The sequence below is a fragment of the Haemaphysalis longicornis genome, unplaced genomic scaffold, assembly GCF_048455015.1.
Source record: "Haemaphysalis longicornis isolate Haplotype H1 unplaced genomic scaffold, Haemaphysalis longicornis Haplotype H1 scaffold_9, whole genome shotgun sequence".
Classification (NCBI taxonomy): Eukaryota; Metazoa; Arthropoda; class Arachnida; order Ixodida; family Ixodidae; genus Haemaphysalis; species Haemaphysalis longicornis.
In genome coordinates, this window is record NW_027526460.1 from 72,830,947 (window position 1) to 72,849,513 (window position 18,567).

The following is an 18,567-nucleotide window of genomic DNA, read 5'->3' on the forward strand; positions in this document are numbered from 1 at the left end:
CGCGCATGCGCAGCATGGCTCCCCAGGAGCACTCTCTCCTTCTCTCTCTCTCTCTCTCTCTCTCTCACCCTCTAACCCTCTGTGAACCTTTTATTTTGTCCTTGTTAACCTTTTGTGAACCTTTTGTTCACAAATGCTTCGATTTACGCGGTGGTGTGCCGTGAGCACGGACGCCGGACGCCGGACAAGCCTCGGCCTTAAGGTGCTTCCCCCCAAAATACTGCATGACAATTTGGATCGCTGTGTTCAACTTGCCTACAAGAAAATGTGGGGTAGCTACGGTAACAAATTGCGTAGATCTAGAACTGCGAGGCTGTGCAGCAGCATGATTGCTCGACGTTCTTCTCACTGACTCGCTCACACAAGCGCCCACGCACACCTACACCGCCCTCACGAGAAACGCTCCTTAATGAAGAGACTGTCTGCAATACCAAGCGCCCAGCTGATTATCTGCGATAGCAGGAGGAAGGTTCCTCGGCGTTAACTGCAGCCAGGTTTTCTACTTGCGGGCTGTAATGACGACAACAATCCAAAAGAGCAATAAGGACACTGCTGTTCAGCAACGTTGAAATGAACTTGCCAATGCACGAGCGGCTATTCCCGTTCAGGCGGTATCCGTGGGGGCAGGGGATGTTCCCCCGGCAAACGTAGCTGCCGTTGGTGTTGACGCACTGCTGCGAGGGCAGCCTGCATGTGTGCGTACCTTCTCGGCACTCGTCCACATCTGCGACAGTGCAGAGAAAAAAAACGTCGACACAGCCACAGTGGCGTCAAGCAAGAAAGGTGGAGGGACATGATGATGAGTCAACGTGTGACATCCCTCTCATGGGATGTTAGGGGTGAGCGATATAAATCTACCGGGAATGCAAAATACTTGGATGTAACCCACGATAGCATGTAACTGCTACCTACTTACTTTTCGCCCGAATTTCTATGAAGTAGTTTGCTGAAAATGACCTTTAATATTGCGCGAGGAGTAAATGGGCACGCCGACAAAATTTTTCGCCATCGATCCTTTCGAAGAGCGACAGAAGAGAGAACGAAAGAGCGCGGGGCGGCGGTGGCGCTGCCTTCGTTCCGCTGCCGACGCTGCAAAGGAGAAAGAATGGGAACGACATCGACGAGATGTCGATGCTGGTGTACAGCAAATGGAGCTGTGGGCACTCAACGCCTCTGCTGAAGCCAGCAAGCGTGGCAACTAAGACTGTTAACGCGCTGAGCGCTGTTTGCGCGGTGTACAAGGGGAGTGCGAGAAACACCGCAATGTGGGCTTTTAAAAGTTCGTGCAAGACGTGCGGCGACTCAAGTTTGCGAGGGAAAGAGAGGGGCGAGATACTTAGACATTCTGCATGATATACGGATGCATTTTCAATTAATCTTTACAGTTCACTATTCCCTGGGCTTCACCGATAAAGACTCGCCGAAACACTGGTTTACAACCGTTAATTCAGTAGCAAGTCCAGCTTTCCGCCACCATTGCATCATTTTCACGATCAATAGCTAGGACGTTACTTGACGTGTCCTCGAAATCTGCTATTACGTGGCTGTTTTGGAAAGCACGAATTGAACAAAAGAACGAAGTCGGCGACACAAAGTGCTTTGCGTCGTCGTCCTCGTTCTTCTGTCGTCGTCCTTATCGCTTTGCAAAACCGCCATGTCATACCAACTCGTCCAAACATCCTGACTTGCTAGGGTCACCTCTATTACAGTTCACTTTGCACGAAAACCCTATTTCTGCGTTCATTTTTACGACTAAACAAGGGTCCCGCAGGTTCGACAGAGTTCGAAGCAGTTAGGCGCAAAATTGCTTGAAGAAATGACTAAAGGTTCATATACATTTTTCAAAATGCTTTCTTGGTAAGTTGATATAGAAATAAAGGCTTCTCCAATACGAAATTGCTTCTTTATAAATAGTTTTCAGCATGTTCTTGCGAATATTCTTCGATGTCGTAAAAACTGCGTTGGCATCCCTACCGTAAAACTTAATGCTCTTCTAGCCTTCTCATGAAGTACCCGTATCTTACCACTGTTGACTACGGGAAGTGTAGGTGACTGACGCGCTGCAGAATTCTTCGTTTAAACCTATATATGTGTGGTTTCCTGGTCTCCATGGAGTGCTTCTGCGATGTTGTATATCTGATAGAGCACACCCTTCTCTGTCGCACTAGATTTGAACATCAATGAAGGCGCAACCTGTATCTTCCCATGTCACGCATGTGTTTAACCTTTGGAATGGTAGTCATTCTTCAGTTTGGGGTGGCTTCCCTCTGCCATGCACAGGAAGAGAGATCTGTTCCCGAATTCCTCAGTCTCCCTTCCGACTCAGGCCATTGACCTGTTAGCATCAAGATTTAATATGTACACTGCCCATTTTTAAGGGACATTTCCCGTATTCTGCGTCTCATCTTCCCCGTCCATCCACAAGGAGGCCCGCCGATCAGAGGCCGTAAGATAAGAGAAGACATTACAGATTCGCAAGCGTGCTAACTGGGCTGTTCCCTTTCATGGGCCAAACCATGCAGAGACATCTGGAGGTATACGCCAAACGAAACTTTCATAGCAGCCGTAGAGGCGCTGCTTTAGCATAGTTGAAGAAAAGTTCAAGGCCTTCCACGTTACCTCCCTTCCAAATCCAAAAAAAAAAACACACACACATATCACGTTTCACGGTCGGGAACTACACTTACGCTCGGTGAAACCGGGAAAATGACCTGGCCTCAGTCATACCCCAATCGTTGTGTGCGGTGATCTGCGAAGACGAAGTTTTACTTTGTTGCCCTTTTTTATAGACCTTTCCAATTTGTTCGTCGTGGGAGCTGCCATTTTATCAGTGGGCTGTGCTAGCGGCCCTATAATTGGCGCAGTCGACAGGAACATGTAACCGCGCATGCGAAACACAGCCCAGGACATGCCCTGATCTTTTGAAAGATTACCGCATGAAAAGGTTTATACTTTTCGCTCATTGTAACTGCCCTCCGCAAACATTTTATCAATAAAGTGTCAACCTTAAGCCATTATCTGTCTCAGGTTAACATTGCCTTCCACACCTCAGGGCGACAGTGTGACCTAGATTGTCATCCAGGGCACGAACTCACCTTGGCATCGCCGGGTGTGCCAGTTGAATTGGAAACCCTGTGGGCACTGGGTGCTCCTACCAGTGCTGCGTGAGGGCTTGCACCGGAAGCTGCCTTCCGTGTTCACGCAGTGGCTCGCCGATTCGCACGTATGCGTGCCCACCAGGCACTCGTCGATGTCTGGCGAAACGAAAAACACGTCTCACGGCTCTCGCGGCCACATATGCGCGCGGGCTGTCATTGCTTTCATGGACCACGCAGTGGGCCTACAAATGCAGAATAAAGATTTATAGGCACTGGGCGCTGCGGATACCCGAATAATTGGAAGCCGCGCCCAGGCTTACTCAATAAATCTCTGGACAAGGAAGTGTGTAAGGGGTGCCCGTTTAATACCCGTGCCACACGTATAAACGACATTGAGTGCTTAATGCCTCAAGTTTTAATGCCATTAATTCGATGCTACTCATAATAATGTAATGATATTCACTCTAATGTGATTTTTGGTTTAAGCAGCTCCGCACAACTCATTTGCGGCCACGAACGCTTTAAATCTGCCTACTCTCGAACGCGAGGCGCACCAAAATGGACGAACGAAACTCTCAGCTCCAGAGTGTTGACTCGGAAACGCAGCTGCACTTCGAAATAAAATGATTTTTTGTTCCCTCTTGGTGGGGAAGTTCTGAAGAAGACTAAATTCACTAAAACAGCGGCAAAAGGCAAAACGTCGTCGTTCTGAATATTTCGGTTTTTGCTAGCGCTGGCAGGCGACATCAGCTGCTGAAGCCACTTTTTAAAAATGACCCACATCATTTTTTTAGAAAACACTGTTTTTCATAACGCTTTTTTTTCACAAAAAACATTTTTAACCCTTGTAAGACGTTTTCTTCTACGTTAAAAACTTCTATGAGTGCATTTTTCTTTTTGGTCATTATCAACATCATGCCTACCACATTTAATGCCTTTGCGTTTTCGCGTGTAGCACGGCCCGCCCAAATAATGTCATTCGGTAACTTAAGGCCTTAAACATTTAATGTCATTTTTCGTGTACGTGTGGCACGGGTATGACTACGACATTCATTGGTTTATAATCAGTACCATCAGCAGAAGCCGCTGCTTGACGTCTACTGCAGGGCAAAGGCTTCCATAAAGTTCCCAGCACTTCTATGGCAGGCCCTCTAGCTTCAAACACTCCCTCAACCCTTAACTTTTCTCATCTAATGCAGAAAACAACTCCGCTCATATTTCTACTTCGCTCCCTCAGAAAATGTCTTGTCGATTTCTGAGTCCCGTTGGAAGTATTGCTCCTCAAAAAAAAAAAAAATACATGGTTTCGCGGGATGCTTAGAAATTTCCAAGATTGTCAAGGCGAAAGCCTTGTGCCACATTCTGGTGATCTGCTGTTGAACTTTCCCCACCAGAACAGCCCCCTAGGCCGCACCCTCAGAAGCTCGTTCCACTAGCTCGCCGTCGCCAGAAACCTCCTATTTGTCCTGTCCGTACCTTCATCTTTGAACTTCGTATTGCACGTAAGGCAGCGGCATCTCTGTCAACGTGCACTCCACCTCCCTTTCTCAGAACCCTCCTCCTGTGCTGTTTCCCTTTCCCGGCGCGCGCTCCGATTTTTCTGCGATTCAGTGCACCTCAAAACGGTTTTCTATACCTCCCGTGTTCCATAAAACGCAGAGATGTGAGACTTTCGCCTGGAAATTAATAATAAAAGATGACGCATTTTTCGCTTGCTTTGGCAATGTTCCGTAACTTGGCGGGGCGCTTGGTGACAGCAAAATTGTGACTGCTCGAACACTTTTGGAAATTAATTTATGATGGTTCTCATCGGATGCGCTTGTTGGCTATCGCTGCTTCCCCAGGTGCCCACGCGAGAAGTATAACGGTTACTATACGTTGGAGCGGAATGGTTATGGTCATGTTCGCTTTCTGGAGGAGGACTTGAGGGATGTTGTAGGGTAATAGACCCAATGAAATCAAGGCCCGCTTTTAAAATTTCGGTTAGTAAGTGCCTTTTGTGTTTAGTTTGGCTTCCAGAGTTAAGCATTTCGCTGTAGTTCAAGTTGTGAGATCTTAGATCTTAGATTCTTTTTTCTAGATTCTAGATCTTAGATTATTTTTCTAGATCTTAGTTTTTTTTCCCCACGCATGAACTGAGATTAAGAGGCAGAGAGTTATGTAGAAATAAAGAGGAAATAAGAAGCCGACATTTCAATGGCAGTGAGGTACACAATTGGTCCGGGAACACAACTCTACATGAGAAACAAGCCGGAGAAATCAAATACATCTTCTTACACGATATACTACACTCTTAACAAAAAGGCTCGTAAAAAGGGTAGTAACGGCTGTACTTTTTAACTCCTTACGAACTGTACTACTACCCCCCAGAACGGTATGTAGGTCCTGCCACTAAAAGTGGAACCATTACTAGTCTAGACCGTGCACTTGGTAACTGCGGCTTGTTTAATACTAACATGCACTTATAGTAACAAAGCTCCATGACTTATTAAACATAATCACTACAGCACTTTTCGCACTCCAAATCAGGATTAAAAAGTTTCCGCAAATCCACATTCTGATTTGTATATGCTCACATTAAAATGCATATTTCTAACATTACCGCCAAAATATTTGATTTTTGCTGCAAGCCCACCGACGCTATCAGAGGATTTTCCGCTGCTGGCTATAAAAGCAAGAAGCGCAGATGTACTTCGAAGTCTGTATGTACTCGCTCTCCCAGTACATCCCCTTGTTTTTTTTTTTTTTTTCTGAAAATATTTTTGTTGGTTGTCTAAATGTAATAGATGCGGGTTGAATGTGTCTATATCGGGCGGCTTCCTCAGCCAGTTCACATTGTTACGCGTAGCGTTTTACTGGATTATGCATGGCCAGTTAGTAAAAGCACTAAGTGCCTAGTTTATACTGTGACAATTAACTGGTTATTGTTCTGTTAGTAAGTGTCACGACCTTTTTTTAAGAGTGTAGTTTCACTGTAAATAAAGCAGTAAAGGTAATACTGCAATGCATCTGAGTTTCAAAACTGTTAACGAAGCGAAAATATTGTTCGTGCCTTTATGGCTTTTAGGGCGTATGCAGCGAAGTGTTATGGAAGAAATTACTCGCAGTATAATATTCCTTCCGAAAACACTCATTTAGCTTCTGAAATCTGACAGCTGAAAATGCACGCATAACAAAATTTGCGCTGGCCCCTCGCATGCAATTATTCTCGTGATTTCAGCGCAACTTTTTTTTTTTTTATTTTATGCTGAGTTGCATTCTTTATAGAGACAATTAAATACCAGAGGTTTGATGACCCGTGCGTGAATGAAACACTGCACAAAGTTAGCTTTCTTTGTGAATTAGTGAACTTGTGCGTCTGAACATCGTGCTTTTTTGAAGGCACCGGCAGTATTGCCCACGCATTATGCTTACAAATTTCTTTCCACTTAAATTGTATCAATTATATGGTGCGGAAAGGAGTATTGCCGGGTTAGTGCCGGGGTCCGTTTTTACTTGCGCGTTCAGGCGCATTATTTCGAGCTATGGCTATTAGCTTATATCCTATCGGCGGGTCCACACAAAATCCAGTATTAAGATCTACTGATGCCGTACATCGAATACTCGCCGATACTGGCCCATACGTGCAGATATGAAAAGATATCCCAGTCGAAAATGACAAGAAAAATTTCTGTAGTCTTGTCGTATTTTCGCTTGTCGTACAGTCGTCTTGTCTACATGTCGGGTCGGGATTCTCATGTTCTGTCGTGTGTCGAATTCCTGTCTTGTCGTGAACATGATGTCCCATCAGTATCTACACATGGTTTGAGTGCTATTGCCCTTTGTGAATAGTAGCGTAAATGGCAGTTCTGCTGTGACTACAGGAATGTTTGTCGTTGAGAAAATTGACTTTGTCGTTACGACACAAAGGCGTGTCGTAACGACAGGTGGTTTTGCCGTAACAACAGGACTTCTGTTGTCACAACAAAGTTTTTTGTCCTGCGACAGGAATTCTTGTTAGATTTTTGCGGAACTCCTATTGTGATTTTAAACTGGAATACATATCCAGACAGAAGCGGTTACCAAATAAAGCGGACCCATAAAGGCTTCAGAATCTGTCATTTTGGCGAAGTTTAACAAAGAAGTCGTTCGAGTGAACTTCGGTAAGTTTTTATGTTATCTTGTTTAACGTGTTCATAAGTGCTGTCGGAATTTTACTGAACATTGTGTGTCGTATTTTAAGAGGGCTGCCGGTACCATATGCGTGCGAAGTCCACTGTGAACATCAGGTAAAGTTACTATCAAGCTGTATTGCCGGTTCTTATGTAAATTAAATTTGTTTACGAGGCCGTGCACATTCGAAGACCATAAATTAGCGTGCGTTCGAATAGCCGTTTAACCACATCTGTCCTGGTGTGCATGTTCCACTTATTTTTCAATGAATACAGCGTGCTGTATGAAGATGCTTCAAGGGAAATGAAATGCTCCGTCTTTTATACGTAGCGTCATCTCATGAAAAAAAGCTGATTAACCCGGGCGCTTGTTTCACTTGTTCGCATTTTGTTTTGATCATTCAGCAAAGCTGTGCCAGCGTATGCAACCAGTCGCCAATCTGCATTATGTACTGAATGGTTTAATAACATGCTTCACGGTAGTGCGCTGTGAACACATGTCAGTTACACGAGCTGTGTTCGCTTAACAAAGAATAGCTTCACGCATTTTAAGGAGCTTGATGGGAACTCACTGAATACCGTTTGGATATGAGGGAGAATAAGAAACTGACTCTTTAGCATCTAATATCGTACTCGTGTGTTTCAGATAAATCGTTTTTTTTTTTTTGCTTATCTTGTATCTTCTGAGCGGGCGTTAGCGTAGAATTTCAGCCCCTTTCTAGCTTCCATATGACCGCTGCGCTCCGCAGACGCGAAGGAAGAACTTTGTCAGTTGGAACGCCCGATGGTACCGTTGCTTCTCTATTTTACAGGTGATAGAGCGTACCCCCCATGACGCTATGCATGTTTAGCTGGGATGCACTTGTATGCCGTGTAAGCAGACGCCAGCGTAGTGCGCGGCCCCTGGTGGGCGTCGTCAGGCGTTGGCTTACCGAGGCACTTGCCAAAGTGGACGCTGTAGCGGTGGCCCTCGGAACAGATCGGGTCGCAGACGTAGCCGCCCGCCGTGTTCTTGCACTCTTCGTTGAGATCGGCCTCGCAACTGGCCGAGCCATCGGCGCATTCGTCTACGTCTACGGACACACACACATGCACAGACACGGCCGGTCTGCGATCTCCGTTAGCTCGCTTTTGTCAACCGTTCTGCCCTTTCAAGCCCGCTACTTATTTCTAGTGCCGAAGGGAACACTGTGAAGGCTCACTGTTCTATACGCCGGTAAGTACAAAAGAAGTAACTGTACGAAGACTAATGCGTAAGGCTGCCTTTAACACATTTAATCCTTTCGCCGGTAAACGTCAGTGTTCCAAGAAGGTCAGAAATTTTAAAACAACATGCTTTTAAAGCAAGACGAACGAAAAATATTCATTTCTAAGCCATTGGGCTGGGAAAGAGAGGAGAGCCTATAGCTATTTCATAATTATGGTATAGCTTCGCAAAGCGTACACTCGACCGGAATCTTTTTTCTGACGGGGAAGCAAAAACAATGTAAAATATATTTGGTGCCAGTTCATAGAGGTAACGGGGTGGTTATACTTTAACGTGGATACGAACAAAAAAAGGTGTAAGTTTATGACACATGCATGAGCAAGTGACACAATCTTTATTAAAGCGGAAATCTCTTCGATTGCCTAAAGTTTTCGCGGAGTTCAAGTAATGTTCGGCCGTAATACTGCTCGCATGGCTTAAGAGTAGTACGACAACTTTCAATTCTGTCTTCCCCGTGATGCATATAAAAATACGCTCTAACAAAGTCTGCAAGTCTTGTTTATTGTATAAAGGTATGAATAACGCAATGTTTTATCTACGTCTTATCAAATGGGCAGGCGGCACACAGATTCGAGAAGAAAAGTACGAGGTAAGCGGCATTATAGGCTCGCGTCTTGTGATCCTAATAGTAATCTGCAAGGCTACAGAGCCCTCTAAATCCCATAAAAGTTGTATTCATTAAAGGTACGGTAACGTTTTTCCGATGGACAAGAACTTGTATTTGGCGGGCTCTGGAAACGAGTCTTGTTGGGAGTGCAGCAATGATTGTGACAAAAAAGTGCCACCTCAAATATTGCTCCTTATGGATACATAGGGGGGGCATGTGGTTCTATTTCCTTGTTTCGTCTCTGGCACAGTTTTCGCATCCATTTTTACAGTGGCCATAGCGATCTCAGGAAATGATGTCATCTACCAGACGGTGAGGGATACTTCTTAAAACTTGCAGAAAAGAAACACAGCAGACGCATTCTTCGGTTCACGTGGTTTAGGGTGGGCGCCTTGGTCTCTTTACTCGATGTATTTGAAACCGTAAGCGCTCGTCTACCAGCAAATGGTTTTATTTTAGAGAATGGCAGGGATGAACGTATTTAAAGTACGGTGCCGGATTCATAAAGCACCTGTTACTGTCGTATGCTGCACTCCGCGCAATGTATAATTGCATGAGGCAATTGCTACATACGTACGCTTTCTATCTGGCGAATGGTTTCCCGAAGTGGTGAAGGTTTAATGCCCGCGCGTCATCCCCAGTATTTTCGTCCGCAGAAAATGCGTTGATAGTTACTCATTCTTTAATATTAAGCCTGTTGGCTGGTTGCTTTAGCAGGTATAGGGTGACAACATTTGTGGCACAGATGACCCATTATAGACAATGTGAGACTGTCATTGACGGTTGTCGGAAACATTCTCCGAGGTGCTTTTCCTTTTTTCTTAAGTGACCAGCGACATTGATCAAGATACTCCGATGTGTAGGAGCAGTGTTGCACAAAGTCATTCCTTCCTAGGCGCATCGCTCATTTCTGTTGCACACACCTGTTCAAATCACGTGCGTTGACACCGTCGGAATGTGTTCCTGGGATCAAGAACCGATTCATGTGTGCATGTTAGCCACGAATAATCAAGATGAAGGATTTATTGTGGTTTTGAAACAAAAACAAATGGTTGTCGCTTCACACTTTCATTCAATGCACCGTCAAAAAAATACAACCTTCATTTTTCTCTATTGTTTTCGAATTAATTAAGAAATGCCAATCTCTGCTGTGATGTTTTGAATCTGGTAGCCCTTTATGAGTACAACTAACATTACCGTCGCCCACGAAGTGGTTGGAGGGAAAGTAAAATTGCTGTCTTTAAGGAATTACTGTATCCCTATGGCAGCCTAACGCACTGGAAGGTTCTCCGATGGCTCTGAGCCAATGGGTTTTTCAAAGAACACCAGCAATGCTTGCATCTACTTACCGACGCATGTATCGTGCTTCCACACGTATCCACCAGGACACTCTTGGCTTGCTTTGGAGACACACTGATAGGCGCCGTACGTGTTAAGACAGCTCTGGTACTCCGAATCGCAGTCAGCAATCCCTTCCGAGCACTCGTCCACGTCTGCAAACGCGGGAGTTCACTGCGATTACCTCGACTCCTTCCGGAACTGAACTTGGAATACTACGCCGCGTTTCCTTGCCGCATCATGAGAACCACAATAGGTGGAATTGTCTTCGTAAGACCGCGTAATGACGACCTGTACCGCAGATGAACATTTGGGGCCGTGCACGTGCGGTGGCTTTCGATCCCGTCTTGAGTCTGTTTATTCAAGCCGGCGTAATTCGGCAATTACTCTAGCGGATATTTATTTGCCGCATGTTATCTTAAGTATCGATGCTAGCAAAAGCTTAGGAAAAGCCTTATGCTCTTATTGCCATTACAGGTTCAAAAAGTGACCCAGCTTCACTGCCTTAACGTAGCGAATGCTGATGTTCATAAGGAAGCTGCCTGGCGTTCCCTAATCGTAAAGTTAAGCTTCGCAGAACTTCACAAAGTCGGCAGATGGATTCCCTTCCGCGCGCAAACTCTCGCAGGAGCACCCGACGGGCCGATTCTCCACCCGGAGAGCTTGGGATAGCCTCATCCCCTACCATGGTGCCCGATCCGCAAGGGACCGACTAATCACCTATCACGACATCGCCATGCATTACCGCCTCACCCGCCGCCATTATCCCTTCGCTCATCCACGGCTCACCAACTATCAGGAACCCCTCTGGCGATTACTGCAAACGAATAGCCTCACTTGCCGGGCAGTACTTCATCGTATGTACTCCGAGCAGCATTCCTCACCGAATTGCCTCCTTTGTGGCGCCCCCGCCACACTTGTCCACTCTATGTGGGCATGCCCCCAAGATCTATGTGGGCATGCCCCCGCTCCCCCTCTCCCCACTACGCTGCATGTGTTGTTGGCAATTTATTTTCCCCCTCGCTAGGCTACATCCTCTCCACATCTCTGCGCCCATATAACAACGACTCGTCCCATAAAATACTCGACCAAGAACAGCTTCGCTGCTAAAAACGCTCATACCATCTCATTAAGGGGGTGTAAATGTCGCTAATACACCAAGAACTCTTATCAATGGTGACCACACAGACGTGCTTAAACGATGGCGTGCAATCTGGTATAAATTTTCGTTTGCTTTCACGTAAGGTAGACAAAAGGGAACTGTCGAGGAGAGAGAGCAAGCATTTTACTAAGAATTTATGTTGGTCAAAGGGTACTGGTACCCATGGCAGCGGGCATGAGCCGGACGGCGACTTTGGTAGCCCGGATGACCAGGATGACTTGCACGCTCGGGTCCTCCTTACGCAGTGGCTCCTGCCACTGCTCCTCGGATGTGATCAGCGGAAAGCTATTTTGAGGGCGGCTCCATATTATGTGAGGTTGGTTGGCTGAGGTGCCGTGTAGGGCACAAAAAGTGGTGGGTTATACCCGTGCCACACGGGCACTTTCAATCGCGATTGAGTCTATTAGGATTGATCTCAATCCAGATAGGGCGCTGCTACACCGCAGTTTCAATCACGATCGAGCTCGATCCCGCTCGAACTCAATCCTGGTTTCTCAAGTGCGATCGAGGCTTCCAAGCGCGATCGAACGAAAGCGGCGATACTCTCGTCCCCGCTCAGTAATGGCACAGAAGCTGACAACTTCAACTAACGCCACAAATTCTGTCAAATAACTTTACCCAAATAAGCATACGGTAACATTTACATAGTTACGTATACCTACGACCGCGAGAACTTACCACATGCCGGCCGCAAGTACATTGTTAGCGCCATCTGGCGTACACGAGGGCAACCGGTGCAACTTCTTGATCGCGATTGCAACGTGTCGTCGTGTAGCAGCGGAAATGCGTCGAGCGCGCTCGAAAACTCGATCGGGATTCACTTCAATCGCGATTGAAAGTGCCCGTGTGACAGTGGTATTAATAGGCGAATGTGGGTTAGCGTTGTGGGATTTAGGGAGGTGTTTGTTTGCTGGAGGCGCAAGACAGCCGCACCTCTACTGCCTCCACTAAATACTTGTGGGCTGCCCTGCAAGGCCACACTAAGTCCACAGCATCGCGTACGTCTTTCACATGCCACTGTAACTCCTTGCTATTAGGCTTGAAGTACAACTATTGCTGTGATTTCCAGGCTCAAATGGTGTCATCTAGCGAAATTTTGATTGTATTTGGAGCCGCTGCGTTACCTGAATGTCTCTGGATTCAATTCACATAGACTGAAAGTTAGGTAAACGTCTAATTGTCAATGAGGCATTAGATTGCAGACGCAGGCGCCAGTATTCAAAAAGCACTAGTTCGCACGACGCAATTTTCCTGTATTCGAATCTGCATCGTCTGTGACAACTGCAGATAAACTGTGTTCCTAGAGGGGCCGTGAACACAAACTACAAGTTTGTTTCATTAGAAAAACTTCTTTGTCCTGGTAACAGTGATACCAATTTTATCGCAACATAATTTCAAACTAATAGTGGAGGTATTTATAAAAAAAGATGAACCGGTGCCGACTCCATAGCCACTTTACGGTGATTTTTCAAATGGCAGCTGCTGCTTAAAGCCAACGCGAAACACATGATTGTGTGATTGTAGCGGGGCTTTCAGTTTCGTTTTATCGTATGCTTTCAATTTTAACGTTCCCTTAAGACATTGATAAAAATGCTTTTGCTTGCCCATAATACATCATTCCTGCCCATATGACGTCACTAAAGTGCGAATTTTGAAAGATTTTCAATAATTCTAGCATTTCTATTTGGTTAAGAGATCTTCCGCGACCTGAATAATGATCCCAAAACCTAGACACCAAATACTAGACGCCATCATCATTAGCAAAAAATTCTATTTTGCCTTCTTGGCCCCTGGCACAAGTGGCACGAGTTTGAAATGCACAGATGGCCAAAGCGTGCCCGCTGTCTTCATACCTATGCAGTCCTTGATGGCAGTGTTGTACTTGAAGCCGGCTTCACATGGCGGAATGTCGTCGGCGTCAGGCAAGGCACTGTTGTCCGTCTTGGGAATGCACTTGAAGCTGCCCGGAATGTTCATGCAGTCCTCCCGACTGTCGTCACAATCGTGGGTCCTCTCGGAGCACTCGTCTACATCTAAAATTGCCGACACCATGCATCAGAGCACAGCGAAAGAGGCCTTACTAAAGTGCGCTCAGCTTATTTCGCCGTCAGCATTTTACTGTCAGCCTCCGGTGTCATTGCAAGAGTCTTGATGCCTTATTTTTTCAGTATTTTATGAAGAATGGGAGGAACAGGTGTAAGATAAAATTAATGATCTATAATTGTTTGAGCAGAATACCTCAACGAGGCAGCCACTGTGGAGTTCGGATAGCAATGTTGGAGCACCCGTGGCTAGTTGAAGGCTGAGTGCCGAGAAAAAATCCTATCATTAATGTTCTTTAATGCTTTTGCCCGCTTCATTCATCAACATTCGGAATCCTAAAATCTCAATTTTCCACACAGCAGAGAATTGGCGGCTTTCTCAAGCCGTAAAAGCTCGCTGGTCTGCTGAAATTCGTAGCCACAGGTTTTGGCTTTCGCAGGACGTTATTCTTGGGCGTAAAATAGCTATATCGCTAAGCAAGGTTGTTACTTTCGTCTACAGCTAACAGTAGTACTTACCTTCGCAGCTTGTCTTGTCGTCTTTAAGGGAGTATCCCTCGTGACAATCGCATACCGGCGAGGATGACACAATGCGACATATTTGCTCACAAGGGTTGTCCCGTCCACATGCGTGCGCGTTCCCTGAAAGCCAGAGAAGAATGTTGTCACATGAGGGGCAAATTGACTGAAATTGTGTAACATCATGGCGAGTACGGAAGGGGTAAATTTGGGGTGTTTGTCATAATGGGTTAAAGTCACTACTAACGGCAGAAAAATATTCAATAGTGGCTTCAAAACATTAAATGGATCAACTAACCCCTCTGTCGGAATGACAACGGTAGGGGAATGCGAAGCTCTCCAAAATCAAGTCCAACATCACACGATCAAACCCAGAAGCGAGCGCACCCACATCACTCCACTTTATCATACACATGACGTGTTTTTTGTCGGGACGGATTACTGCACAGTGATTTTGATCGCTAGCGCTTTACTGATAGGTGCATTCCATGGTTTTCCACAGCATTCAACAATCGCCGTTGTTAGACGCAGGAGGGCGCCTTCTGTCTAATTGCGCACGTCCATGCACCCGTCTCCATATCCGGACTGCTTCCACCATGCCGGAATGGCCGGACTGCTTCTACCATGCAAAAAAAAGTTCCAGCGTTTTTGCAGCTGCCTCTTTCCATAGGGGCGATTTCTCGTACAAGCCAGGTGAAATTTTCAAGCGTTGTAGTCTTACACGAGGGTCGAGCCCCAGGCTGGGGAGTCGCTTGTACCTATTTTACCGGTAGGTTCCCGGCGCCACCAAGGCAAACGAATGCACTTGGTGCTTTGTACTGCCACGGTGGACGCTCAACTCGCAACCGCCTGTGGCAGGACATGCCACCAGACACTTTCACCCCCGGCAATGGCGCAACGCGGCATGATGGCCGGGGGTGCACCACCAGATGAACAAGGGTCAGGGGCCCCTCGGAAGTTTAAAGGCAGCTTTCCAGGCGTGAATTCCCCTTTCAAGGGTTCGCACTCAGCCAGAGACGCCTGTGCCCGTTACCCATACGTCGTACCCATACCTGTACCCATCGTACCCGTCGTACCTGTACTCATACGTCTGCTTCGTAATTAACGCGAGGGACCCAGGTTTGATTCCGACTATGGCGAACATGTGAATTTTTATTCACTTCACCCACGATCGCCATCATGGTTAGAGAAGGTTGTCTTTCGTGCTGTCCATTTTGGGTGGACTGCCGGCCACATCAGTAAGAGGCTCAAAGTTGGCTTTACTGACGTTGTGGCTCTAACCTGAAACCAGGACCAGAGCTTGCTAGCAAGCCTAAGTGCCTTCTTATGTAACAACTTCCACTTTACGATTTTTCCAACGATGGCTTCTTTAAGTAGACAACTGTCTCTGTAGTGGGCACTGCACACTGGGACGAGGATATTTCGTTGATCGTGGAGCAGGCGCTCTTGCAGCCTTTATTGTAAGTAGCACGACACTGCGCTATTTTGACATGTAGGCCTTATTATAGAATACCACAGAAATTGCATACACAAGCGAGCGTTGCGCTGTTGACGGCTGAGAAACATGAAGCCCGATGACTGACGTGATGGCTGCACAATCTTTTGCCGCGAAAGTCTGTTATGAGCTCAATTTCCTATAACAATCTGACATTTTACGAACGTAGAATTACCAGAAGCGTGTCTATTAAAAAATAGCGATGCACATAGATATTTTCTCGTAATAATGTTGGCTGTGACGTTAGCATCACGTGCCTTGAAGAAGCGTCTTTTGTTGTTGACGTCTCGGCGGGATTGACTCGCCGACTGCTGTCCGTTCTTCATCGGCGGCACAACAACAACTCTTTGCCAACAAGGGAGCAAAGTTTCATCGCATTCTAGCCACAATTTCAGAAGTTTCGGCCAATTTCTGGACATAACACAGGCCTGTTTGAATGGTCCTGTTCGTACTACTGCTGTTAACAGGCTCCCGGCATGCACTGGCAGCATTCGCCAGGAGGCGATTACTATCGCTATAACGATGCTGCTGCACTTTTGAAACAGGGACGTACCATTAAGAATGTTTTGTTGGGCAAGTTGGTTCAGAGATGTGCAACATATTTCAGCGCGAAGTATGACAAAGACTTTGAAGGAACAACAAGCAAGCTTTTGCCCCGTGAGCTTTCCAAGTCTTCGCCACTTTTCGCTCTGAAATGTGTTCCATAGCTAACGCTAAGAAGGTCCCGTGCCGCTTATAGCGCTGCGTCGACAGAAGAATCTTCTTTTGCGTCCTGCATTTTTTTACATTTTGCGGAAAACTGTTACCCTTGAGTGTGCGCGGTTTTCGAGGAGCGGAAGAGTCTAACCTGATCGGAAAACTGTTTTCACTACCCGTTTTCTTTTATGCCGTATTAAGAATAGTTGAGCCGGCCTTACCATCGGTGGGGGATTTGACGGGCACGCAGGTTCGTCCGTCATTGTGGAGCTCCTCGCCTTCTGGACACGGTGGTTCTTCGTTCGTGCCGCCATCAAGCTCTGGCACTGGAACTGGGCATAAGAAAAGGCGGCAATGAGCGTTTAGGACCAGCAAAATATTGACGCGGGCAGCAGCATATTCAAATTGGGAATACTTACAATACATGGGCTTCACAAACAATACCGACATACTCGTAAAAAAATGTGCAGAAATTCAGCAAATCGTTTACTAATGCGCAGTATTCTTACGCCGCTTGTCTTCAATCTGATATGCATAGCAAGATATTTTTATGAGCACTCAAATAAATTGGGTTTTTATTGTTTTTTACCTTTCTTGTGGTTCTTTTTGCCTATGATGAGCATTTAAACCACATAGCACTTAACAGCTTCTACTGCTTTAGTGTATTAGCGTCTCGACTGGGGCCAGTTGGTTCATTCTGAACTTAAACAACAGCGCACATGACAAGGACTAGGAAAGAAGCACAGACAAGCGCTGACAAACAACTGAGCGTAATTTTTTGCGGCTCGCTTATAGATACGCTTGTCACACATAAAATACACAAAAAACAGATGATTTACACAACCATGAGAAAACGTAATCACATCTTGTCGTATCTACAACCACACGTTTACCCATTAAGGTAATTTATCTCTTCTTTTCCTCTTTTTTATCTCTTTTTGTGTTAAAGCCACCGACGGCTTACTGACGCATTTTTCTTTCTTCATCGCAATCTCGAACGCTTCGTGTATCTCCCTCGTGTCTGTATCTCTGTACCGCTTCAAAATGGCGCAGTCATCCAGAAGGGGCACAAAAAGAGATAAAAGAGATAAATTAATAAACACAAAAAGAGATAAATTATCTTAATGGGTAAACGTGTGGTTGTAGATACGACAATATGTGATTACGTTTTCTCATGTTTGTGTAAATCTTCTGTTTTTTGTGTATTTTATGTGTGACAAGCGTATTTATAAGCGAGCCGCAAAAAAATTACGCTCAGTTGTTTGTCAGCGCTTGTCTGTGCTTCTTTCCTAGTGCTTGTCATTTGCGCTGTTGTTTAAGTTCAGCTTTAGTGTACTTTCGTGCATATGCAAGGCATAGTGCATGGTTTGTCTGTTTCCACGTTATTTTTATTCGTGCTCCCATCCTTCTTTTCCCACCTTTTTTATTTCTGTCTATTTTTTTTTTGGGGGGGGGGGGGGGGGGGTGTATTGTATAACATGACTCGGTGTATGAGATGATTGTCTGCGCGGCACAAGCGCAGACACCAAAACAATTCGGCATGTAAGCTCAGTGATTCCCATTTATACCGATTTTAGTTAGTTTGCAAGTTTGCGCATTGCAATAAAGCTGAGGGAACTCTTATAATCGCTATTTATCAGAACCAGTTTCTCCTTTCGCCTTTTGCAATACCTCTTAAAACAAAACCGAATCGGTAGCGTTTCTTTACCGGCCGGATGTCTGTATGTGGTCTCTACATTTCGTGTTCCCGCCCTGCAAACCAATGCTTAGCGTATCTTTACCGCAAGACCACTTAATTCCGTCGGATCCGAGTTACCCAGCAGGTGCTTTCGAACAAGTTAATAAAGCCGTGCGAAGGGAGCACGCAATGGACGCGAAGCTGCGCCAAAAGAGGCCCAAAACAACCGTCGCTAAAGCAGACGACAAAGCTGGCGGAATGGTCCCCGCCGTCGCGCCCGCCGGCGTGCAGGGAACGCTGGGTAATAGTGCGCGTTCGCCGAACCATCTACACTGCTCCGTGAGTGAAAACCGCCCTCTCCTTCTTCAGGCCCGTTAGGAGTTTCATGTCCCGCACGGCGCGAAGGAACCGTTGGCTGGTAGATACTTCAAAACCTCACGAGATTCCTCTATTGGCTGAGATCCCTTATCTTTGGGATCTTTATCTACCACAACAGCGTCACCCCACTGCAATT

General features: G+C 46.0%; 1 protein-coding gene across 5 annotated transcripts in view; it reads right to left on the reverse strand.

Annotated features, from left to right (window-relative positions):
* The window catches only part of LOC144152891 (uncharacterized), a 76,584-nt gene that overhangs the window by 53,341 nt on the left and 4,676 nt on the right, over nt 1-18,567 (reverse strand). For 3 of the 5 annotated variants that reach the window (XM_077684434.1, XM_077684431.1, XM_077684432.1), the window contains exons 4-10: nt 16,597-16,707; nt 14,185-14,307; nt 13,477-13,656; nt 10,473-10,616; nt 8,182-8,322; nt 3,096-3,254; nt 581-724 (exon numbers count right to left, since the gene is read on the reverse strand). In XM_077684434.1, coding sequence (XP_077540560.1) covers nt 581-724; nt 3,096-3,254; nt 8,182-8,322; nt 10,473-10,616; nt 13,477-13,656; nt 14,185-14,307; nt 16,597-16,707 — 1,002 coding nt within the window. The remainder of the gene's footprint in view (nt 1-580; nt 725-3,095; nt 3,255-8,181; nt 8,323-10,472; nt 10,617-13,476; nt 13,657-14,184; nt 14,308-16,596; nt 16,708-18,567) is intronic. The other 2 variants (XM_077684433.1, XM_077684435.1) reach the window with 2 other exon arrangements.